Source organism: Acanthopagrus latus, chromosome 3, assembly GCF_904848185.1.
Source record: "Acanthopagrus latus isolate v.2019 chromosome 3, fAcaLat1.1, whole genome shotgun sequence".
Classification (NCBI taxonomy): Eukaryota; Metazoa; Chordata; class Actinopteri; order Spariformes; family Sparidae; genus Acanthopagrus; species Acanthopagrus latus.
Genome location: NC_051041.1, coordinates 3,036,988 through 3,064,283, shown reverse-complemented (window position 1 = coordinate 3,064,283; position 27,296 = coordinate 3,036,988). Strand labels below are relative to the sequence as shown.

The 27,296-nt window shown below is 40.1% G+C and overlaps 1 protein-coding gene across 2 annotated transcripts in view; it reads left to right on the top strand.

Annotated features, from left to right (window-relative positions):
- LOC119014448 (major histocompatibility complex class I-related gene protein-like) overlaps positions 1 to 27,296 on the top strand; it is a 92,791-nt gene that overhangs the window by 62,699 nt on the left and 2,796 nt on the right. For both annotated transcript variants that reach the window (XM_037089631.1, XM_037089640.1), the window contains exon 2: positions 26,785 to 27,054. In XM_037089631.1, coding sequence (XP_036945526.1) covers positions 26,785 to 27,054 — 270 coding nt within the window. The remainder of the gene's footprint in view (positions 1 to 26,784; positions 27,055 to 27,296) is intronic.

Here is a 27,296-nt window from a genome sequence, read left to right as displayed (position 1 = left end):
GGGTCACATGGGAGAATTTGGGAAGACGACATTGTGAGATGCGTGTTGCAACTTGGGTGTTGGAGGAGGATGGGGAAAAAGAGAGGAACAGTTGGGTGATGTCTGCCTTACAGCGGTAAGAGAATCAACGTGATGTGATTGCAGAGCCTAATGATCTATTGTGTAGTGTATGGCTGGACTTGAGTCGCTCCTTGTGAGGAGGGCCATGTCAGTGGAGTGAGAAGGAGTGCAGCCTGACTGATTGGGGTCAAGGAGGTGATTTTCTGAAAAATAGGACAGTTGTTTGTAGACTGCACGTTCCAGGGTTTTACAGAGGAATGAAAAAGGTCTGTAGTTTTGGATGTCAGCTGATTCTAAGGTGGGTTTCTGTAGGAGTGACTGTACTGTGGCTGTCTTGAAAGGAGCTGGAATACTGCCTGAAGTGAGGCAGGAGTTGATCAGAGAGGTGAGGGATGGCAGGATGTCACGAGACATGTTTTGGAAAAGAGGGGAGAGAATCAGGTCAAGGGAACAGATGGTGGCATCATTAGACATCACCAGAGTTAGAACATCTTCAGAGGAGAGAGGCCTGAAGCAGGTGAGGCCATCGGAGGTGATGGTTGGGTAACGTGCTTTCTGGATGGGCATAGGAGTAAATGAGGAAGTACTAGAAGACCTTGTGAAGACAAGATCAAGTTGGTCCCCAGCCCGGTGGGTCAGTGGAGAGGGGGAGAGTGTGAGGTCAAATGGCGAGAAGAAGTTGATGAATTCAGGCGAGCGCAGCTTCCCTGAGGGGATGTTGAAGTCACCCAGGACACTGAGTGGTGTGCTATCGTTAGGGCAGAGAGGACCAGGAGGGCAATAGATCGCCACAATGTTGAGTTTGAAAGGAAGTGTGACAGAGACGGCATGGAATTCAAAAGCAGATCTGGGTAGATGGCTCAGGGGAAGGACCTGGTAGGACCACATAGGGGAGATGACAAGGCCAGTTCCTCCTCCTTGATCTATTTGTCTCGGGAAGCGTGAAAAGGAGGCAGATGAGAAGGCAGCTGTAGGGCCAGGAAGTGGATTCTGCAGGGAGGCATAGGCTGAAATGCTGTCTGTGTTCTTGACTGCAGACTGGCAGTACCATAGGCCCCACGGTACTTCAAGTTCAGTACCGGTGGAAAATGTTAGATATCAGATTGGCTGGGTTTCAGCCTTGAGCAATGTGTCAAAATCTTTTCCAGTTTTATGTCCTGACTGAAATTGGGTAAAGTTCATGGCTACAATCGGCGGTGGACAGGGAATTACTCGATAGACTCCCGAAGAGAGTCTTTGTTCACCAGTCTTCGTTCAGTTGTCCTGACGCTGTAGTGACTGGCATATATGTGCTAGATTTACCGAATGCAGGCTTAGCTCCATCCTGCAATCAAGCCCATTGGTTGCAGCTAACTTGGGTGAAACTGCCTGTTAACACTCAGTTTCAACAGTTTCACAACAATTTACCCAAAAAGAATCTAGACAAGATTAAATATTATAGCTAACCTTCTGCATGGAATGCCTAACACTAGATCTACAATTCCCTCTTACTCACCAACAGTAAATTCACAGTTTCTCTTTCCTGGACAAAATGTATCTGGTTGAAATGTAATGAGCAACTCATTTCAAATAAACAGTGTTGCCTAGTAACAATAGGCCTATGTGGCCAATACACTTTACTTCAGGTGAAATCTATTGAGGAGCATTGAACAGGCCTAGCTTTGTTTTCATGGCTTACAAATCAGGTTGACACCCTCTGAGCAGCAAATAAAGAACACCCCCTGGAGGGCTCCGACCACCACCAGCCCAAGGGTGGGGTTAAATCAGTCTATTTATATAACCCAAGATCACAATCACATTGCCTCAGTGGATTTTACAATCTGTACATTGTACAACTTCGTCTGTCTTTAGACCCTAATATCAGCATCAGCTGTTCTGTTAGTTTCATAACTTGTTCAGAATCACACTCTGAATTGTCTCTAAACTGAGCACGACTCTCCTTTAGTCATAACGACAATGCATTCAGAAACTGATAATGTTGGGCTTTGTGAACCCTGTGTCAAAATCGTTCAACTTCAGTAATTCCCAAATGTGACGAGGGAAATATTTTTTTAGACACATGCACACCTCGCTTGCCACAACAGAGTGGCAGTCAAAACTAAAGCCAACACACAGAGATGGGTCAAGTCACTTTGATTTTCCATTCTTGACAGTGCGAGGCAATACCTCCAAATTTGGCTGTGAAGGTGCCAGCTACTCTAACCATCTCCGGAGTGATTGTGGCGTGTTTTCTTTCAGAACTTTTGCTTTTTTGAAATAACTCATTCAAGAAATTGGTTTAGCCAGTGGTGGCAGCAACATAACATCGACTGAAATCCAGCTAGCTATCTGGCTGATGGCAGCTCAGAGAGGCCTGTCGGAATCATAGCAACCAGTTTGAATCAAAGGCTCCTTCAACTTGGTTCAACAGATTAACTAAGCAAGAAGTCAGCAAAATATCAGGTTTATAATTATTTAATTTCATCCAAGAATTTTTGTATTTTCTGTGATGAAATACATTCTCACTAAATGTGGCCCATAAAGTCATACTGACTTCATAATATTTCTGAGTGATGATGAGTGTGTGTTCATACTGAATGGAGGCTGTTTGTTCTGCACATTACATTTAAAACTTTTGCATTTTGTTCCTTTGCAGCTAACACACACACTTTGTATCATACTTAAATTTTCACTGAACATCATATTTATCATTAGTGTTATTTTTAAGCTCCTTTGTTTTTCCTGCAGTGCTACACTCCCTGAAGCATTTCATAACTGCATCAACTGGAATCCCAAACATCCCAGAATTTCTGGCAACAGTAGAAGTTGACGAACTTCTTGTGGGGGCCTGTGACAGCCACAACAGGGTGGAAGTAATACAGGACATTGCAAAATCATTTTGCACAGAGTATCCTGAACGGTTTGAGCGGTACAGGCAACAGTGTTTCAATGTGATGCCAATATACATATCCTGCACTTACGATTTGATGAGTCTCTTCCACCAAACTGGAGGTACAGTATGTAACATGTTATAGCCTATTTAACTTTTTACTGTTCTCCATCTTAGCTGTAAAGTGACTCAGGGCCTCAAGACACCAATCAGTTCAAACTCTAACATCATTTTACACAGAACCTGAAATAGAGATTGATGTAAAGTAAACCATTATATCAGTTTGTCTTCAGTGGTCCAGCCACTACCTGTCATTCATCATGTCAACATTAATCAGCTACTAGTTAGACTTGTTGCTGAAGCTGTTAAACACAAACTACTGATAATAACCTGATTCATGATCACACAGTTAAAAACAGCAGTCATCACACAATGTACAATGTTTTTAAGATCATCTCTCCACTGAATGTTTCATCTGTGAGTCAGTGTTAATTACAGTCTCTGTCTCTGTCTCAGGTGTCCATGTTTTACAAGAGGTGGATGGCATTGAGTGGGATGATGAGACTGGAGAGGTCGAAGGTTTCGCTCAGTTTGGTTATGATGGAGAAGACTTCATGAAATGGGATTGGAAAACATCAACATGGATCGCTCTAAGACCTGAGGCTGACATCGTCAGACCGAATTGGGATTCCACTGAACTTTTAAGAGAATTCTATCTGAGTGTTTTGACTCAGATTTATCCAGAACAGCTGAAGAAGTCTGTGGAGTATGGGAGGAGCTCTCTGCTGAGAACAGGTAGGATCACCTGACCTGATGTAGTTTATTAGACACAGTGATCTTCATATAAGCTGCTCAGACTGAACTGTCATTGTATTATTAATCCAACCTGTCTGATATCAGCTTTTTTTGTAGTGGTTACATTTGTTTTAGTCCTGACCAATCACAGACATCTTTGGGTGACATCACTCACCATCAAATCTCAGACCGTGATGTCACAGTTAGTTTAAGGAAAGTGATTTTACAGTTTCAGTGTTTCACAATAGAAATAGTTCCCCTGAACACTGACACTGTGATTGACGACCTGACTGTGAATCATCAGAACAGACAGACATTGTTCTTCTCTGACTGTAGTGAGTCTTTAGTGGTGGTGTAGTTCCCTCCTCTGTCTGTACACACATCATGTGGAGGCTGTGTAGCAGATGTGTTGTTATGTACCCTGTCATTATTACACTGTGGTCTGGATACATGGAGCACATGACTTGGCCACCATCAACACTGTCCTCCTGCTTTTTAAAAATCAATGTTTAGTCAGCCGACACTATTACAAACTGTCACAAGCACATGACATGATTCACATCATGCTGCTGGTTTCACACTATTCACCTGATCAACAGTTTGCAGCAGTGATGTGCCAATAAACATAGTATTGTAAAAGAAAATAGTGCAGACGAAGTCGGCTAGCAAGTAAAAAAGGATGTATATGATGCATCATTTTTAATGTTCTAAAAGGTTTGCAGAGGTTTCTTCAGTAACAAAATGCATCTAATTCATTTGTTCAACATTTGATTGAAAGCACTTTCACACCTTCTGTTATTGATTACAAATATTATTTCTTGATCTGTTTTTTACCTTGTTTCTTTTCCTTTCTCTCCTGTTTAATCTCTCTCTCTTTCCTCTCCAGAGCTTCCCTCAGTGTCTCTCCTCCAGAAGACTCCCTCCTCTCCAGTCAGCTGCCTCGCTACAGGTTTCTACCCTCACAGAGCCTCACTCGTCTGGAGGAAAGATGGAGAGGAGCTTCATGAGGAGGTGGACCACGGAGAGATCCTCCCCAACCACGATGGAACCTTCCAGATGAGTGTTGACCTGAACCTTTCATCAGTCACACCTGAAGACTGGACCAGGTACGACTGTGTGTTTCAGCTCTATGGTTTGAACGAGGACAAAGTCACCAAACTGGAGAAAGATCGGATCAGAACCAACTGGGGTAAGAGTGAGATCAGGGGGTGCTGAAGGGGAGTGCATGGGAATTGATCTGGGGAAAAAAACAATAATAATAAACTAATTAAATTTGTTGTATTCCACAGTGAAGCCCACTAACATGACCATCCCCGTCACTGTTGGAGTTGTTGTTCTTGCTCTCACTTTTATCAGTGCTGCTGGATTCTTCATTTACAATAAGAAGAAAGGTGAGAAAGAAAAAGGAAAGATTTCACTACTTTGATTTCATTCTTTGAGTTGATTTTTTTTTTTATTCAGGTTGCAAAATTAAAACAAGCATCAGAGAAAGTAAATCCAGTCAGCAGTAAACAGACTGAGTATAAACAGATACTCAGTCTGAGTGAGTAGAAGAGAGGAATAAAGTGACTAAAGATAATCTGGCATTTACAACTGTGACTGGAATTGTCTTGTTTTCATTTCAGCCATCAGCCCTCCACCTTGTAAGTAAAAGTTATTTTGGCTCTATTTCAGATGATCTGACTCACACTTCATGTTTAAGATTTAAAAATGCATCAGAGAAAGTAAATCCAGTCAGCAGTAAACAGACTGAGTATAAACAGATACTCAGTCTGAGTGAGTAGAAGAGAGGAATAAAGTGACTAAAGATAATCTGGCATTTACAACTGTGACTGGAATTGTCTTGTTTTCATTTCAGCCATCAGCCCTCCGCCTTGTAAGTAAAACTTATTTTGGCTCTATTTCAGATGATCTGACTCACACTTCATGTTTAAGACTTAAAAATGCATCAGAGAAAGTAAATCCAGTCAGCAGTAAACAGACTGAGTATAAACAGACACTCAGTCTGAGTGAGTAGAAGAGAGGAATAAAGTGACTAAAGATAATCTGGCATTTACAACTGAAATTATTTGTCTTGTTTTGATTTCAGCCATCAGCCCTCCACCTTGTAAGTAAAACTTATTTTGGTTCTATTTCAGATGATCTGACTCACACTTCATGTTTAAGATTTAAAAATGCATCAGAGAAAGTAAATCCAGTCAGCAGTAAACAGACTGAGTATAAACAGATACTCAGTCTGAGTGAGTAGAAGAGAGGAATAAAGTGACTAAAGATAATCTGGCATTTACAACTGTGACTGGAATTGTCTTGTTTTCATTTCAGCCATCAGCCCTCCGCCTTGTAAGTAAAACTTATTTTGGCTCTATTTCAGATGATCTTACTCACACTTCATGTTTAAGACTTAAAAATGCATCAGAGAAAGAAAATCCAGTCAGCAGTAAACAGACTGAGTATAAACAGACACTCAGTCTGAGTGAGTAGAAGAGAGGAATAAAGTGACTAGATAATCTGGCATTTACAACTGAAATTATTTGTCTTGTTTTGATTTCAGCCATCAGCCCTCCACCTTGTAAGTAAAACTTATTTTGTTTCTATTTCAGCTGAACACGTTTCACATTATTGTGCAGATGAACCTTTTCAACACTGTTTCCTGTATTTATTGTTTGTAAAATACAAAATGTTTGTTTCTTGCCTGCAGCTCCTGACGACAGCACAGAGCTCTCTGACTGGCAGAAACCAAAGACCTGAATGACAAACACACTCAGTGACTCTCCTGCTGTCACTTTATTTAGCTTTGCAAAATAAAAAAAAACATTAAAATGGTAAAATATGGCTTCTTGCAACAACAGTAGAGTATGTAAAAAGAGTTGTTTGTAAAGGTGGGACTGTTCTATGTTCTATGGCTCTGATTGGTTGTTTTATTCATTGTTGTCATGGGATACGTTTAGAAAGAAAGAGAAACAAACTGAGAGACTCAGAGTGAGATAAATGTTGAAACATTTTTAGTCACAGTAGTTTGAGCTGATTGAGCCAATTAAATGCACAAGCAACATACAACAATAATATAAATGACTTAAACATCAGAACCCTGAGAGAAAATTGTTTAATGTTAATAAATGATCCTCTAGATAATCAATATCACCTGTTTCTGTGTGATTCCTGACTGTTTGGTGCTCACCCTTCACTATCATCTACATGGTAATTGTGTTACCATTACCATCTTAACTTAACTATCCACTGAGACAGAAATTATGTAAATTTACCTGATAGTTGTAAAGCTATTTTTGTGTATGTCCATGTAGACAAGCCACACCTACCAGCACCATGTTTACTTCAAAATATGTTGAAAAAATAAACATATGAACATATAAAGAATTTTTTTTTCCTCTCTCTTGACTTTTCATAAAATCTGAAAAGGATGAGGGAGAGAGACGTGGAGGTAGGTGCATGAGAGAGAGGGATCGTGATGGGTGGATTAGGGAGAGGGGTCGAGGTAGGTGGATGAGGGGGAGAGTTGGTCATCATAGAAGAAACAAGATGCTGTTCCACGAAGAGCAGAAGTGGCACTATGTTCTTTCCGTTATCTTCTATATTATCTTCTCTCCCAGTCGACACCTGCCAGTGGTCCTCAGTCGGCGGCCCGGTCGACACTTGCCAGTGGTCCTCAGTCGACAGCCCGGTCGACACCTGCCAGTGGTCCTCAGTCGATGGTCCAGATAGCACCTATCCCTGCTCCTCGGTCAGAGGCCCGGCCGAGTCCTGTGCCTGCTCCTCGGTCGGAGGCCTGGCCGAGTTTCATGCCAAGTCCAGTGTCAAGTCCCATGCCAAGTCCAGTGCCTGCTCCTCAGTCGCAGGCCCGGCCGAGTTCCATGCCAAGTCCAGTGCCAAGTCCTGTGTCCTCCACTCCTCAGATTTTGAAGAGCTTGGTGAATCTTTTCCACAATGATCTGAAACTACTGGTTCTTCTCACCAGCTGTGTCTCTGAAGGACATGTATCGTTGTGTTCTCATCTTCAGCGACTCTCTGCTCCTCCTCTGCTATCATAGCTCTAAATCTCATCACCAGACTCTCCTTCAACAAAATCATCAACTCATCAAACCGAATGATAGAAAATTGTCCTTTGTTTTGAAAGGCCTTTGAACGCCTCAGGTTTCTGTTATTTGTGTTCTCATTTGTTTTGGCAGGTGTCAATCATTTTCTGTGTTGTTGGGGATTAACCTGTCAGATTGTTAGAGGGGCGGGACTAGAGGGAAAGCCCGGGAAATGAGGAGAGAAGGAGTTGCTGAGAGAAGCGGAGAGACAGCAAACTTTAAAATAACTTCATGGAAAAATATTATTTACCGTTATCAACCAGAAGTTTGTGCAAGTGTTTGATTATTTTGTTAAAAGTGTAACCAATTGTGTTTTAGAAGTGAGGGCTGGTTACTGGCGCTAACTGAAGACAACGATGAGACTGACGGTTAGCATCGCTAACTGCTAATTAGGAGACCGAGGTTGGACATTGGACATTGACACGGCTGCTGCAGGTTGGAGGAGTCGGTGACGGACCGAGCCTCGGAACAGAACCGAGCCTCTGGACGGGTCTCTGGTCATGTCACTGTCTCTGGGAAGAAGTTTTGGAGGAAACTGCTGGATCGCTTTCCCGTGGTTCGGGTGAGTATCCTGACCTGCAGGTTCAACGGTTAATTCTACATCAGCTCACGCATGCGCACCATCACTGGTACCAACTGAAACAGTACAAAAACCCGGAGTATTACTATTGTGAAGGTTTCTAATGTGAGTGTATTTCTGTTATGAGGTGATTCAAAACAAAGGAGAAAGATATGAGTCACAAGGTTTAGACATTAAAACAGTTTATTATTGCTAAATCCTTGTTTGAAGCTGTTTTTCATGCTGATGTTTATATTGAATAAGAGGTAAAGTTATGGTCAAAGTAAACCGCATGGGAAAATATATGTTCAATAACAGCATAGAAACAATTGATAAACTAACCAGGCCTCTCTGCAATTTAGCCAGACTCATTTTCAACGTGTGTTAATTATTATAAAACACTCCAAATATTAGGCTATATTTATTCATGAAAATCATAAAACAGAGTTGAGTGAGAGGGCTACAATAGAAAATGTCTTTATACAGTATAGACATTTAGTTCTTTGTATGATTAATTGTGTGGCACCAAAAGAAAGAAAAACTTTTTGAACACATTTTAAAAAGATAATCATCTTAGGTGTTTTTAGACTCTGAGAATGCTTTATGTGATGTTCTCTAAACACAATACTTTACAACAAAGTAAAGAATATTGCATCAATTGAAACAAAGGCAGTGAGTCGCTGTAGGTGTGTGATGCTATAAGACAAGAGCTGTGTTAAAATATGTGCAGGTGAGTTTATCAAAGTGAAGTCCATCTGTGTTAGAATATAAGTTCATATATACAATGTAAAGTTTGTCTGCACTTCAAAGTGAAAAAGCCTGTTTTTACAGTTTGACACTGGTCCAGTGTTAAAGTCCTCAGCCACTGAAACAGATACACATTGTGTTTTGATCCTGTACCTATCAAAGACAAAGCCGGGCCAGTCCAAACCAGCACTGATGCTTCTCTGTTTCACTGTTCGTCTGTTTGATGTCATGAAACTCTGTCAACATGAAGTGAAACATGGGACTGTTCACTGTGGAGTGAGACAGATTTTGAATGCACACAGGTAACAAAATGTCAGGTAATTTAAAAAATAAGACAAACCATTATTTATTTTACATTTTAAAGAAAAGCTTTTCTACCAGCCAATTTCCATTCTGAGCTCACTCAGTTAATTCTGTTGATCTCTTGCTACAACTGAAGGGTGGCATAATAAAGACAAAGTTCAGACACACACATACATTAAATGTGTTAAGTTGTCCTTCATGAAGTTGAATCTCCATCAAACGAGGTGTAACACCTCTATCTATATCTTTCAATGTCAGAAAGACAGAAAACCTTTTGAGGAACTTTTACTCCTGTCGAAACCTCTCATCCCCACTCGGGGGAGCTAAAGACACAGTGATGGAAGGAGGGAGGTGTGTTATCCAAATAGAAAACACCTCCTGCCTTTATTCACACCATGAAGACTCAACTCCACTGACTCAACTCAGCTGCTCATTGGATGAAAATTACTTCTCATCAAAACATGAAAGTATTCATTCACTTGCTTCTCTTGAGCCACTTTGCATGTTCAGGTAAGATAACTTTCCTTGAATTACTTCCTGAAAGCAGTTTATGAAACACAGAACAGTTCAGCAGTAAACTAGTGACCTGAAGATGGAGGCTGACTGTCTTCATATTTCAGATCAACCAGTCTGTCCAGCTCAGGGTTCAGAAGATATGAAAACGAATTAGGTTGTTCCTCTAGAGTTCCTAAATCATTTTGATGGATGTTTAACTTTGGAACAAGCACAGATCCAAGTCTATTCTCAGGAACATTCTGGAGTCCTAAAGCCTATATTACTGTGCTGTGTTACTGGAGGGTATATGTTGTAAGTGTGGGGTGAAACATGGGAGACAGAGGACTTCAGACATCATATCAACATTTTACTGCAGTTTTAGTATCTGTATATGTAGAATATGTCATAGACACGAGGACACTCTTTTACTTTCACTTTCCGTAGCCCCCTCTCCTGCCCCCTCCGGCTTCCCCGCTCTTTCAGCGGGTTAAAAACAAATTAAGTCATCATATCTTTCTAGAATTATCTAGAAAGTCAAACTCCTTGTAAACAGACGGGATAGGCAGGAGCAACACAACTACCACGCAGTACACAGGCATCCATTGTGTCCATCCTGTTAGTTCAGGTGGATGTGGACTGACATTGTTATTACATAGACTTGTTCTTGTTTTTTGTCGAGTAAAAGAAGAAAAGCTTCTTCATGATGAGGTTACGTAAGGGATAATGTATAGAATGGTGGTCATTATGGTGGTCATTATTCAGGAAGAAACAGTTCGTCCTGTCGGTACTTATTTTCCTGATGATGACAGCCATTCTACACATTATCCCGCTTATTACACGGCTACATGCCAACACAAACTTCACACAGTGTGTCTTTTTACAATTTATTTGTTACCATTCATAATGTTTTGCAGCAGAGAAATATAGTTCACCAAACTGCCGATCCTCTTCTATTTTATCAATGTCTCTGTCATCCAAAACTTTTTGCCATTTAGGTCCTCCATCTTCGCTGCTTTCCTCTCTTTTTCTTTTCTTGACCGGTGACGACAACTCAGGATTTTGCCAAGAGTCCAAATCACCGTGTTTTCCAAAAATATCAAAGTTAATGTGAAACTTATCCATACTAGTGGCCTAGAAGTGTATTTTTTCCGATATGAAGAAGTCAACAGATCAGCTGACGCCCCTTATTGACCGAATATGCTGGGGTGATAAGTGACTGGACTACTTGCGAGGCAAAGATTCAAGAGTGCGGAGTGCTACAAAATACATGAATCAGAGGCAAAAAGGCCACTTTCCTTGACAGCGGTCCAATATGCTCAGCAACGGTCAATTACACGTAAATGATTGACCACCAAATGTTGGTAAGTCCCATTCAAGTGAATGGCGCATTCTACAGCATTAAGACGAGCTGTGTAATAAAGAAGATGATCCCCTTTATTGCCCTGTCACAGGATCAGAACAACTGTCATGAACAGTAGAAGACTGAAAAACAACAGTCGTTGAGAGACCTTATTGAAAGTTGTCGCACAGTAGCAAACATACAGTATGAAAGGACAAATCACAGTTCGTTTTATAACTTTCAGTGTGTCTTCCAACAGTAAACTCACTTCACTTCACCACTAAATGTTGGTGGTGAACACTGGTTTGTGGCCTTTGTGTGTCTCTCAAGGATGGTAGTGCTGGGTGATACCACCTTAAAGTAATGCCACCATGCCTGTAGGCTGTTTTACTACACAAAATATATATCTTTATATTATAAACTATGTCCTCAAAATCACATTAATGCTAGGACTGGATGACAAAATAAAGTAACACTATATTGTATGTAAGTACAACAGTACCTATAAAACCAGGAAAAGACAACACTTATATCATGATACAACAATATCTAAAATCTAAGATGATATATATTCTCTCATCATAGTAACAGTATAGTTAAAGTACTTTGAGGGTAACTTCTCTTTAAAATCTGTCCTAACACCAAAATGCGAAAGACTCAAGACTCATTTGTTCAGACTTCACCTCAACCCCGCATAGCATGACCCCCCCGCCCCCCAAAAAAAAAAAAAAACACTTCCGGTTTAGCAACCATGAGGTAGGCAGCAGTGTCTCTAAACAAAGACAGATAAAATTTAAGGAGCGTCTTTAATATGTCCAGAAAAACCAGGAGACATATTTCAGAGATTAAAAAAACCGAGTGGACGAGAAAGAGCCAGTCGAAGGTAACACGGATAGCTACCCTGACGCTGAGGAACTACAGGTGGACGCGAATATGGCTAACCTGCAAACGATACTGCAAGAACTACGAGAGTTCCGGCGTGAAAACGCAGACACCCTCCGTGACATATGAGGTGATATTAAGGCAACTAACAACAGAATCGACGAAGCCGAAACACGAATTGCAGAGACAGAGGAAAGACTGCAGGGGCTGGAGGAGGCTACCAGGGAGCTACTGAAGCAACATGCTAAATTAGAAGACAAGCTAACGGACCATGAGGGACGAGCAAGACGGGATAATATAAGAATTCATGGCATCGAGGAGGGGTCGGAGAATGACTCAGCATCTATGTTAACATTTGTGGAGAACATGCTGAAGGAAAAGCTGGAGCTGCCTCCCGATGCCGAACTTAATATCCAGCGCGCGCACCGCGCACTTGGTCCTAAGCCTCCCGCAGACTCTCCCCCGAGGTCCATAGTGGTGAAATTCTCCCACAGTAAAACTAAAGAAGAAATCCTCCAGCAGGTATGGCGCAAAAGGGGGTTTCTGTACAAAGAAAAGAAAGTTTATGTGGATCATGACTATGCTCCAGAGACCCTGAGGAAGCGCCGGGAATATGCTGAGGCTAAAAGAGTGCTGAGGGAGAACAAAATACGGTTTCAGACCCCCTTCCCAGCCAGGATGAGAGTGTTTTATGAAGGAGAGACGTGCACGTACAACTCAGCGCAGGAGGCTACTACAGATATGGTGAAAAGAGGTCTGCCCGTAGCGATATACAAACCACCCACGAGCTGGATAGACAGAGCTAAGAACTTGATGTGGCATAAAACCCGACCCCCGAGAGGAGAGGAGCAGCAGCCTGAGGCGCAGCGGGACGGCTTTAAGGAGAAACTCCAGGTTTTCAGACGGGCACACAATTGAACTAGCTTCACATCAACGGCGGATCCCACGGACTGAGAGGACATTAACATGAGAGACACTTGGGCAAGAGCAAAAGACATTTGGAATATTACGTGTCTGATCGAGGAGGACCTGACCTTCCATGGACATGCAACATTTCACTCACTTGAAGGAGGGCCCTTCACAGAGATGTGGAGGCTTTCCCTCAGAGCCAATAGAAGATCTAGGCTCCATCAGGGTCATGATCAAGACCTCAAAGCAGGAAGTCTGGTGTGAGGTAACGGTGAAAACTATAAAGTTTATATTTTTTGGGGAATGTTTGTGTTAGTTATGATGTTTTAGTTTTTTCAGAGTTCGAGTGGAGGGGGGATTGTAATACAAGGGATGCTACGTGACCTTTGATGGAAAGCTCCAAAGTACCACTTAGACTGGCTTCTTACAATGTGAAAGGCGTTCTTAATCCAGTTAAAAGAAGTAAAATTATAAGCAAAATTAAAAAAGACAAGGTAGACATAATATTCCTTCAAGAGACCCACTTAACTAATTCTGAACATATTAAACTTAAAAGACAGGGCTTCAATCAGGTATTCTCTGCATCCTACAAGAAGGGACGCAGAAGAGGGGTGGCAACGCTGATATCTACAAGATTAATTTTTGAAAAGTCATCAGAAATCACAGACAAGGAGGGAAGATATAATATGGTTATGGGTAAATTAGAAGGACTAGAAATTACCCTACTTAATGTTTACGCTCCTCCTGGTGCAACGTGGGGGTTCTATAGGCATGTTCTTGACCTTATGATTACAAAAGCACAAGGAATGGTAATCTGTGGAGGTGACTTCAATTTGAGATTAAACCCAAAATGGGATGTATCCAGACCAACTCAGTCACAGAATACCACAGTGGGTAAAAAGATGAGAAAGATGATTAAAGAAATTGGTATCTGTGATGTATGGAGAGAGTTCAATCCAACAACTAGGGATTACACTTTTTACTCCACACCCCACAAAACATATTCTAGGATTGACTATTTTTTTTATGTATAATAAAGATATCGGTTCTGTAAGGACATGCAAAATTGGAGTAATGGACTTATCGGACCATAGCCCAGTTTATCTGGATATTAATTTAAGAAATAATAAAACTAGAACTACTTGGATACTTAATTCAAATATACTCAAAGGAAAACTGAAGGAAGAAATTAAACACGAAATACTGCTGTACCTGTCTGAGAATGACAATGGGGAAGTATCTCCAGTCATGGTATGGGATGCTGGAAAGGCTGTTTTAAGAGGGAAAATCATTGCAAAATTGGCCTTACAAAAGAAACTCAGGCAGGAAAAATTGCATAATCTAGAAAAGGACTTGAGTAAACTAGAGAGACAACACAAAAAAGATACCCAACTAGATATTACTAAAAAAATTGGTGAAATTAAAAGCCAGATAAAAGAAATCTATGAGACAGATACTCAGAAGAAATTAACATTTTTGAAACAGAGGTACTATGAAGCGGGTAGTAAAGCAGCAAAAAACTTAGCATACAAACTAAGAAAACAACAAGCAGAGAGAGCTGTGCATGAAATTAAAGACCCAACAACCAAACAAGTGAAGCATGACTTCCAGGAAATTTGTAGCTGTTTTGAAGAGTATTATAAGAACCTATACTCCCAGACGGTCCATGAAGGGGATAAATCACCTGATTCTATGCTTGCTTCACTCAACCTGCCAACAGTTACTGAAGATCAGAATAGAATCTTAACATCTAAAGTGACCATGGGGGAATTACAAAAGGCAATCTCAAGGCTCAAACCAGATAAGTCCCCAGGTTCAGATGGGTTCACCTCAAGCTGGTACAAAACATTTAGTGACTGTTTATCCCCAGTACTATTGAGAACACTCAATTGGGTCTTAGAGAAAGGAGAGATGCCCCCCTCCTGGAAGGAAGCAATTATCACCGTAATTCCAAAAGAAGGAAAAGATAAGACCGATTGCTCTAATTTCCGCCCTATTAGTCTTTTGAATCAGGATTACAAAATCTTCACATCAATTTTAGCAAAACGTCTAGAAAACATACTCCCAGATATTATACAGCTAGATCAAACAGGTTTTATCAGACAAAGGCAAACACAGGATAATGTAAGGAGGACATTACACATAATTAACTATATAAATAAATACAACTTGGAAGCTGTCTTGGTGGGGTTGGATGTGGAAAAGGCATTCGACTCAGTCAATTGGTCTTTCCTTTACAAGGCATTAGAAAGATTTCAATTCCATAAAAAATTTGTGAAGATAATACAAACTATATACGACAAACCATGTGCTAGAATATGGATTAATGGAGGACTATCAAATTCTTTTAAACTAGGAAGGGGATGTCGACAGGGCTGCCCTATTTCCCCGCTCTTATTTGCTATTTTTATAGAGCCCCTCAGTCAGTGGATAAGACAGAACGAGAAGATAAGGGGGATCAGAGTGGCTCATGTAGAGCACAAAATTGCCCTATTCGCAGACAACATTTTGATATACTTGGGACACCCATCCACTTCTTTTCAAGAGCTGCTCTCGACCCTGCGGGAATATGGACTATTCTCAGGATATAAACTCAACACCCATAAATCTCAAATTTTGACATTTAATTATTCTCCTAGTCAAAAAATTAGAGCGGAATTCGATGTTAACTGGGAATTAAAATTAATCAGGTATCTAGGTGTGAATATTCCAAAAGATCTACACATGATTGTATCAAAAAACTATGACCCCCTAATTTCTAAAATTAAATCTGATGTGACTAGATGGGACCTAGTGCCATTCTTAGGGTTGGGACAGAGGGTGGAAGCAATAAAAATGAATGTGCTTCCTAGATTACTCTATCTATTCCAAAATGTACCTGCAGAAATTCCAAGGGGAAAATTCCAGGAAGTAGACAAATTAATATCACGCTTTGTTTGGCAGGGGAAGAGGCCAAGAATTCGCTTCTCAACTCTCCAACTAGTCAAAGACAAAGGGGGCCTCTCTCTCCCGAACATCCACAATTACTACCGAGCAGCACAAATTAAAGTTCTGGTTGACATTTGTAATCCGTCTTATAATGCCAGGTGGAAAGAGATAGAACTACAAATTTCCAGTGACATACCGCTACAAGCAATTATAGTGGACAGTGGACTGGTTTGTCATCTTAAATACACTAATCCGTGGCTAAGGATATCAACTAATATTTTGCACAAAATAATTAGGGAAAATAAAGCTAAAGAACCATATTGGATCTTGAGATGGATAGGATATGATTCTGAATTCATACCAAATACACTAGACACAGGTTTCAAAAAGTGGGCAGACAAAGGGTTAACAAAATACAATGACCTTTATGAGGGAGGCACACTGCGACAATTCCAAGACCTTAAAAATTGTTTTGGTTTAACCAATCTGGACTTTTATAAATTTTTACAACTTAGGCATTATGTACAGAAAAAAAATGAATAGAGAAGATTGGCAAATAACCAAATGGGGTATTCTGAAGATTTTTCTACTCAGTTTTAGGTCGGACCCTGGTCGTGGAAACATATCAAAGATATACAAGGTGTTACAAGAGTTAGTGGGGGCGGACACTGCATACATAAAGGAGAAATGGGAGAAAGAGAGTAGTATAACAATACACCCGGAGACATGGGAAAAAATATTTGTACAACAATGGAAAAGTACCTCTTCAGTCTCTTGGAGAGAATTTGGGAGGAAAAACACAGTTCGTTTTTTTAGAGCTCCAGCTCAAATGATCTCTCAAAATACATCATGTTGGAGACTCTGTGGCAACAACAAGGCAACTCATTTCCACATGTTCTGGGACTGCCCTACAATTTCAAAATATTGGCAAGACACCAAGACTATCATGGAAAAAGTCTTGAGAGTAGTGATCCCCCTAGAGTTTGAGACCTTATATTTGGGGACAAGACCAGACACTGTAAAGGGGTTGGAGAATAAATACATGTATAATATTCTTCTACTTGCTAGTAAGAAAGCAATTACAAGGAGATGGCTGACAAAAGATCCACCTTCAGCCAAGGACTGGATCAAGGTGGTCCAAGATATTTATGACATGGAGAAGCTAACATTCATTCTTAGACTTGAAAAAGACAAGTTTGAGAGTCTATGGAAAACCTGGACAAACTACATTAGGGATCACTTGGAAAATAATGGGTAAAAATAAAAAATAAATAAATCTCGGTCTCCACTCACAGTTGTTTTTGTGGTTTTTTTTTGTTTGTTTTCTGGTATTTGTTTTCTTTTCTTATGTTTTTTTTTTTTTTTCTTTATGCCTTTTCATACTTGCACAAAATGTGTACTGACATTATAATTAATATGTCCGTAGATTGATACCTTTGTTATCTTACTTATATATCATTATTTAAAATATCTTAAAGCTGAGGTGTCTTCCTGCCATGTGGCCTAATTGTTTCCATTACAATGACTTTTAAGTAAGAATGTATATATGCCTTTCTCTTCTTTCTGTTTGTCAGGTATACAAAAGTGCAATATATATTTTTGTTTTGTTTTTCTTCTCATGTTCTTTGAATAAAAAGTTTAATATAAAAAAAAAATAATAAAAAAAAAAAACTTGCACTTTTCTTTCACTCCATTGACAGTGATATGTCATGGTTTCTCTCTTGTGACAAATGTACTTACTCACTTTGGACAAAAGCATCTGCTAAATGTAAATGTATAAGAAGATTCATGCTGTAGATGGCAGGCCATAACCTAAAGTGTTACCATGACATCATATTTATGATTAGGGTGATGATGATGATGTGTATTTATACTGAATGTATAAACCTCTTCTGTCCCTGAAGATTATCATCACTGCATCTTCTGGACTCCCAGACTTCCCAGAGTATGTTGCAGCTGCAATGGTTGATGAAAATCTGGTGGGCTACTGCTACAACAACAAACTGATACTCGATCCAAAACATGACTGCGTAAAAAAAGTATTGGAAGATGATCCTCAACACTTGGAGGAGTACAAAAGAGCATGTTTTGAGCGGGAGCCAATTTATTTCAAAGCCACAATCAATAGTTTGAAACACCGCTTCAACCAAAGTGGAGGTACAGTATGTACTATGTTATATTTCAGCTTTTACTTCATGAACTGTTCTTTATAATTATGAAAATAATTTAGTAATATTTGTATCAGAAATATATGGAATTGATTTTATCAGTCTTCCTGGGCTGAAAGAAAGTTTCTATCATGCAAAGGGAAAAAGAATGAATACTTTATTGACTTATACTGCTTCAGGGGATGACTGGACCACAGAGCATCTGACTGGTGTGCACATTTAAACATAAGGATCTAAAAACCTTTAAATAACTTATTGAGTTGGGAATACTCGATCAGATGGATGATTTCTGTACAACAGCAAATATAGATTGTACTGTTTTCAACAGCTTGATACAGCAAGTTTATTCATTTCCCAAAGTTATACTCTAAGGAATACGCCAGGTATGTATTTAGCAGGATTTATTGAAGAAAAGGTAAAACTGAAATACTTAATAAAACACACAGGTAAGTAATTAACATCAATAAATTTACTATAAAGCAAAGGAAATGAAACCAAATAATAACATGTCTCCATTCCTAAGGTTATTGAATAAAGATATTACTTACTAGCGATGCCAAAGAAGAGAACCAAACAAGGATAGAGAAGTATTGTCCCCTGATTGACAAAAATGTGCGGATGGCATTCACACAGCTTGAAGCACTCATTGACTCAATCACTTCCATGTGAACAGCCCATGTGGACATGAAAGTGAACAATATCACCCACCTCTTGCTGTTAGCACTGCCACCTCTGGTCCAGCACGTTACAACCACCCAAGGTCCAAAGACCTCTAGCCCTACATAAGTGAATGGGGGTTCTTGCTGTAGATGCTCTGCGGGTAGGTCCACCAACTTTCTGCATACCACACACTTGTAGATAAAACTGCTGATGGCTCGCTTGGCTCCCACAATCCATAGGCCACCTGAATGCACAGTGCTTTCCCTGAAGTGTCTTCCCTGATGTTAGACTTTCCCGTGGTGATGGAGAATAAGTAAGACAGCAACGTGATGCTTACCAGGGAGGGGGATAGGTTGCGTCTCATCTGCAGGTAAGTTTGAATGAGCAATACGACCCCCTACTCGTAGAATTCTGTCTTCATCCATCACAGGATGGAGCCTCCTTAGGGAACTACTCCCAAGTAAGTCTTGCTTCTTCTCAATGCACTCCATCTCTTCTGCGCACACCTTGCTTTGCACAGCCTTGATAATGACGTATTCCGCTTTAGTCAAGTCAGCAGTCTTCAAGCCTTTCTTGCAGAAATGCCAGCCAGGACATACTGAATCATCTGTTTGTTTGTGGAAACTCCGAGCAACGTGTAGCAGCCATGCTACTGCTCTTGTCAGTCGACTCAATGAGGAAAATTGTTCAAAACCTGTTGTGTCCAGCTGTTCTCTGGAGACCTTGGTCAAGACAGCTGAGTCCTCAGGACAAAGCTCTGCATCTAATGTCGGCTCAATCAGATCTAAGTGTGTGTCTTCTGGGGATGAACTCTCAGATTCTAGCAAGAACCTTGGTTCAGTCAGCCAACTGGTACCTTGCAGCTGGCTTGAAGCACAGATCTCGAGGCATGATCCACTGGGTTGTCTTCAGTGGGAACATACCTCCACTGACTTGGGTGACTCGACTTCTCCACGAGAGGACTGATTTCTCTTGCTGTTTCCAGGTAGACTAAGCCATGCACATAACTGTCTTCCTTGGCAGCTTCAAGCTCACACAGCAAATCTCCCAACTCTCAATGTCTTTGGTTATCTTGTTTGGAGACCTTAGGGAAGTTGTCTATTTTTGCAAACAGAGCCTTTTCTATGGCCTCTTGAGCGCCATAGCATTTCTCCAGTCTGCTCCAAATCAAGCTAAGGCCTACCGCTGGGTGCTTGATATTAACAGATTTCATCCTGCAAGCTTGCTGACTTGTTTCTGGACCTAGCCATTTTATAAGCAGGTTGGTCTGTTTATGTGCTGACAGATCAAAACCATCTACAGTGCATGTTAAGGTTGACTTCCAGTTGAGGAAGTCTTCTGGCTGATCATCAAACCTGGACAAACCACTTGAAACCAGCTTGGTTGCATTTGATTGCTGAGACTGTGATGATCGATGCATATTGGACGACAGGTGAGTATTAAACAAAGTATGTGATTAACTATCAAGACTGTCCTTAATACTTTGCTCCTTAGGCAATCCATTCATATATTTTTCCTGACCCATCTTCTTGTTAGAAGTTGCCACTTTACTGTTGTGGTTTACATTACATAGATCAATATATTTACATACATGCCAAAACTAAGTTCCACAAAAAGTGCATGAGAACACAGGTAGATTACATTATTAATGTATCCATGAAGGATACATATTCTGTAATCCTTCACTGTAATTCTGATATTAAAATCAAGAAGTAAATACAGAACAACAATGCATGATGATTGACAGGAACAAATTGTCAGAATAAATTCAGACAATCTAACATGTGGCAGCTTGGTCTCACACAGAGACACATACAGGACACACCCAGCATATATGTCCTCCTCTTACTAAACTACTTCCCACACACAGGTAGGTGAATCTCTTCAACAAACAAAGCCTCACAGAACTGATGCTCGACTTGACATTTTTTAACACAAAGAATATAATTATTGTGCTACAAAACTAGAGAAAACTGTTTTTGTGTTAGTCCCCGCTATAATAGTTTGGACTCAAACCAGCGATGCTGCATCACTGTTCATTGTTGGCATGTTAAACCTTAAAGTGATGATGTGAGGTGTTTCTTTCTCTGTCTCAGGTGTTCACATTTTACAGAGGTTGACTGGCAGTGAGTGGGATGATGAGACCGGAGCGGTTGTTGGTTTTAATCAGTATGGTTATGATGGAGAAGACTTCATATCAATCGACCTGAAGAGAGAGATATGGATCGCTCCAAAACCACAGGCTGTCATCACCAAACTGAGATGGGATGTTGACAAAGCTAGAACGAAATTCAATCAGTATTACCTTACAATGATTTACCCTGAGTGGCTGAAGAAGTATGTGGCCTATGGGAGGAGCTTTCTGCTGAGAACAGGTGGTTTATTAGACGTAGTCATGTTCATAGCATCTGCTCAGACTGAAGTGTGCTGTTGTCTTATCACTCCAGTCAGTCTGACATTACATTGTTGTCTCTTTATATTCTGTAGCTGTAAGATTTGATGTCATCCTAACCATCAGTTTTGGCTGTTCTGAAAATTTCTTTCCATCGATGCTCAGACTGTGATAGCCAGAGTTCACTTAGCACGAGTTAGGTAAGTTTGTTGTCTCGGTGTTTCAAACTAGAAATAGTTTCATTGATCTCTCTCCAGAGCTTCCCTCAGTGTCTCTCCTCCAGAAGACTCCCTCCTCTCCAGTCAGCTGCCTCGCTACAGGTTTCTACCCTCACAGAGCCTCACTCGTCTGGAGGAAAGATGGAGAGGAGCTTCATGAGGAGGTGGACCACGGAGAGATCCTCCCCAACCACGATGGAACCTTCCAGATGAGTGTTGACCTGAACCTTTCATCAGTCACACCTGAAGACTGGACCAGGTACGACTGTGTGTTTCAGCTCTATGGTGTGAAGGAGGACATCATCACCAGACTGGAGAAAGATCGGATCAGAACCAACTGGGGTAAGAGTGAGATCAGAGGGTGCTGAAGGGGAGTGCATGGGAATTCGGGTTGAAAAAAATACCCAGTAATGATAATCAAATTTATTGTTTTAATTTGTTCTAACCTGCTTCATCTGCACCAGTCTTAATTTATTGTATTCAACAGTGAAGCCCAGTAACATGACCGTCCCCATCACTGCTGCAGTGGTTGTTCTTGCTCTCATTCTCATCGGTGCTGCTGGATTCATCATTCACAAAAAGAAGAATGGTGAGAGAGAAAATGGAAAGATTTCACTACTTTGATTTCAGTCTTTGAGTTGATTTCTTTTATTCATGTTGCAAAATTAAAACAAGTATCAGAGAAAGTAAATCCAGTCAGCAGTAAACAGACTGAGTATAAACAGATACTCAGTCTGAGTGAGTAGAAGAGAGGAATAAAGTGACTAAAGATAATCTGGCATTTACAACTGTGACTGAAATTATTTGTCTTGTTTTGATTTCAGCCATCAGCCCTCCATCTTGTAAGTAAAACTTACTTACTGATCTGACTCACACTTCATGTTTTAGATTAAAACATGTTTCACATTATTGTGCAGATGAACCTTTTTCAACACTGTTTCCTGTATTTATTGTTTAGCAGCTCCTGACAACAGTGTAGAGCTCTCTGAACGGCTGAATCCAGAGACCTGAATGACAAACACACTCAGTGACTCTCCTGGTGTCACTTTATTTAGCTTTGCTGAACTGAAAAACAGTAAAAGAGTAAAGATGGCGTCTTGCATTGTAAGTAATGTTGTATAAAAGGGACTATTTGGACTGATTGGTTGTATTGATTGTTGTTTTCTTTTGAATTCATACTAAAATCAGTGGACAGCGTGTGACCAGACTTTAGTTACAGACGATTCTAACTCTAACTTTACAACTTGTTTATATCAGTTTATAGAAAATGAGTATAGTAATAATATAGTAAGACATTAAGTGGTGGTGATGTGTAAGTCATGTGACCGTGATGTCGTCTGTTCACAGCCAAACATTTGCTATTTTTTTCTTATGAGACTAAACATGTAAATTCCTTTACATTGATGAACATGAATGAATGTTAAACTCAAATGTCTTGTTCTTTGTTTTTGTGCTGAAGTTTGTCTTTTCAATAAAATACTCACATTTTAACAAGTTTGGTCCACATGCTCATTTGTGACGACACTTCAGTATATTACCTGAACATTCAGTATTCTCACAGAGGATTTGAATGAGGAGATTGATATCAATGTGAACTCTGAGCAGAGTTAGCTCCCAGACAAGGTTAGGTTAGCTTAGCATGAACAACTGAGCTGACGGTTTACACAAATTAAATGTACAAGCAACATACAACAATAATAGAAATGATTTAAATACAGAGGTACCCAGAGATAAAGTGATTAAATGTTACTATATAATACTCCAATAATCAATACGTTTCAGTGTGATTCCTAAATGTTTGGTGCTCGTCCTTCACTGACATCGACAATTGCACTGAAAATCTTTGGAAAGTTTCTCTTTATAGTGCTAATTTATTTATATGGGTTTATTACATTTACTTCAGTTGATGAAGTGTTCTATTGTGGGCCTATAAATGTATTGCTGCTGTTAATATTTGTATGGTTAATTGTTTAAATGATACCAAATTGTCCTATGTTTTCAAAGGCCTTCGAATATCTCAAGTTTCTTTGGGTTCTCATTGGTTTGGGCAGGTGTCAATCATTTTCTGTTCTTGGGGATTAACCTGTCGGATTGTTAGAGGGGCGGGACAAGAGGGAAAGCCCGGGAAATGAAGAGAGAAAGAGCTGCTGAGAGAAGGGGAAAGACATTAAGTCCGAGCAAACTTTGAAATAACTTTATGGATTATGGATGGACCGTTATCAACCGGAAGTTTGTGCGAGTGTTTGCTTATTTTGTTAAGAGTGTAATCGAGCGTGTTTTAGAAGTGAGGGCTCATTACTGGCGCTAACTGAAGACAAAGATGGGACTGTTACTAGCGGTTAGCATCGCTAACTGCTAATCAGGAGGCGAGGTTGGACGTGGACATGGCTGCTACAGGATGGAGGAGTCGGTGAAGGACCGAGCCTCGGAACAGAACCGAGCCTCTGGACGGGTCTCTGGTCACGTCGCTGCCTCTGGGAAGAGGTTTTGGAAACTGCTGGATCGCTTTTACGTGGTTCGGGTGAGTATCCTGACCTGCGGGTTCAACGGTTATTTCTATATGAGCTCACGCATGCGCACCATCACTGGTACCAACTGAAACAGTACAAAAACCCGGAGTATTACTATTGTGAACGTTTCTGATGTGAGTGTATTTCTGTTATGAGGTGATTAAAAACAAAGGAGAAAGATATGAGCCACAAGGTTTAGACATTAAAACAGTTATTAATGCTAAAACCTTGTTTGAAGCTGTTTTACATGCTGATGATGTTTATATTGAATAAGAGCTAAAGTTACAGTTTAAGTGAACTGCATGGGAAAATTAATGCTCAATAACAACATAGAAACAATTAAGTAACTAACTAGGTCTCTCTGCAATTTAGCCAGAGTCATTTTCAATATGTGTTAATTATTGTAAAACATCCCAAATAATACATTTTAGTAGCTCTCACCAAGTGGCTCCCATGCAGTCTGATACATAAAAGAGGTATTCATGAATTCATAAAACAGAGTTGAGTGAGAGGGCTACACTACAAAAACGTCTTTATACAGTATAGAAATTTAGTGCTTTATATGATTAAATGTGTTGCAACAAAAGAGAGAAAAACTTTTTGAACATATTTTAAAAAGATAATCATTTCAGGTGTGTTTAGACTCTCTGAGACCGCTCCTCTTTATGAAACGCTCTCTAAATACAATACTTTCAAAAAAGTAAAAAATGTTACATCAGTTTAAACAAAGGCAGTGAGTCGCTGTAGGTGTGTGATGATATAAGACAAGAGCTGTGTTAAAATATGTTCAGATGAATTTATCAAAGTGAAGTCCACCTGTGTTGGAATAAATGTAAAATATGACACCCTATGTGAGAGGTGTTGGTGAGGACTAGGTCACTTGAAGGCAGTCTGGACTAGTTTTATATTCAGGACAGAATCACTCTCACTTCCCTCTGCCAGAACAAACAACAAGAAACAGTTGATCCAGCTCGGTCCTTCTCTCACTCATCCTCTTCAAAACAGTATCAGAATGTTGTTGTTGTTGCTTCTCTTCTGTCATGTTTCATCTCCAGGTAAGATCACATTTTAATCTTTAAAATCTTTAAACTTCACAGTGCGCTTGGTTTTTTTTTGCTCCAAGTTTACTTTCACTTTCAGTGGAGTTGCATAAACTGTATTTTGGGTGGGTCAGTGCAGAATGATGTGGGCCATCTTTTCCTAGAATAAAATGCACTTATAAAAACTTGGAAGTAGCAAAAAGGACAAACTGCGTCTTCTCTCCACACAGTATAGATATTTAGAAATTTACTTTATTTAGATTAAATGTGTCGCACCAAAAGGGGTAAAAACCTTGAACACATTTTAAAAAAGATAATCATTTCAGGTGTGTTTAGACTCTCTGAGACCGCTCCTCTTTATGAAACGCTCTCTAAATACAATACTTCCAAAAAAGCAAAAAATATTACATCAATTGAAACAAAGGCAGTGAGTTGCTGTAGGTGTGTGATGCTATAAGACAAGAGCTGTGTTAAAATATGTTCAGGTGAGTTAATCAAAGTGAAGTCCATCTGTGTTAGAATATAAGTTGATATATACAATGTAAAGTTTGTCTGGACCTAAAGTGAAAAAGCCTGTTTTTATATTTTGACCCTGTTCCAGTGTTAAAGTCCTCCTCAGATAACTTTCCTTGAAGCTGTTTATGAAACACAGAACAGTTCACAAGTGAACTAGTGACCCAAAGCTGGAGGCTGCTGGTCTCAGGGCTCCAGAGACCAATTTGGTCGCACACGCGACCAAAATTTGTAAAGTTGTGCCTAAAATTGTTCTTAGGTCGCACAGAAAGGAGAAACTTTATTCGTCCCACAAAGGGGAAATTTGCAATTTGCATTTCATGTTGATAAAGTTCAAACCCTGAATTTTTAGCCTGCAAACTACATTATTAACACAAATGACCCAGACCTGGTGGAGGTCTGTGCTCTAATCAGACCATTTTCTAATAATATAAATTACAATATAATTTAATAAATTATTGACAAAAATGTACATGCTATGATTATATTACCGGTTCTGATTGACTTAAAATAGATAATTTATAAGTGGTGTTGTTGATCAGCATACTTGTGAACACCAGCGCATGTTATGGTAAAGTTCATGTTACCAGTGTGAACGTTGTGTTTGCATGCAGAGATGTGTGGAACCACATCGGACTGTTAAACTGTTAGCTTAACCCCTGACTTGTGCAACTCTGATGGTAAAAATATTCGCTTGACTTCCATCCGGGCGAGATTTAACGTAATATTATCTATCGCTAACCTGCAGCTCTTTGAACTCTTTGAATAAGTCCGCATGTTTGTCAGCTGAAAGTGGCATGAGTGCTCCTGCCGACCATCCGAGGCATGTTGAAAAAGTAGAAGCACGGAGAGAAATATGGAAATATTTTGCTTACGTTGCCGACAGTAAGCGCAAGCCCACGGGCACCACAAGGCCCATCTGTAAACGATGCTTTAAATCCGTAATGACTGTATCGGTTTACCATGCAACACTTCAGGAAACGGGGTGAGAGAGAGAGGGGGAGAGAAATTCTGCAAAGGGCACCCAGGCCGGGACTCAAACCTGGGGCCGCCACAGTGAGGACAAAGCCTCTGCACATGGGACGCCTGCTTTACCAACTGAGCTTAACGACGCCCGGATCCTGATCATTAGAGTACTTTGAGTGTAACTTCTCTTTAAAGTAGAATAGGTGGTTAGATAAGAAGATTCGTGCTGTAGATGGCAGGCCATAACCTAAAGTGTTACCATGACAACATATTTATGATGAGTGTGATGATGATGATGTGTGTATTTATACTGAATCTATGAACCTGTTCTGTCCTGCAGTGAAACACTCCCTGAAGTATATCACCACTGCATCTTCTGGACTCCCAGACTTCCCGGAGTTTGCTGCTGCTGCGGTGGTTGATGATAATCTGGTGGGCCGCTGTGACAGCAGCAAAAAGATAATTGATCCAAAACATGACTGGGCAAAAAAATTATTGGAAGATGATCCTCACCACTTGGAGCATTACAAAAGAACATGTTTTGGGGAGGTGTCAACTTATTTCAAAGCTGAAATTAATAGTTTGAAACAGCGCTTCAACCAAAGTGGAGGTACAGTATGTTATATTTCACCTTTTACTTCTTGAACTGATCTTCATAATTATACAAATACTTAGATTTGTATCAGAAATATTTGCAATTGATTTTATCAGCCTCTGGGGGCTGAAAGAAAGTTTCCATCATGCACAGTGAAAAAGACTGAATACTTTATTGACTAATAATGCTTCAGGGAATGATTGGACCACAGAACATCTGACTGGTGTGAACGTTAAAACACGAGGATCAGAGAACCT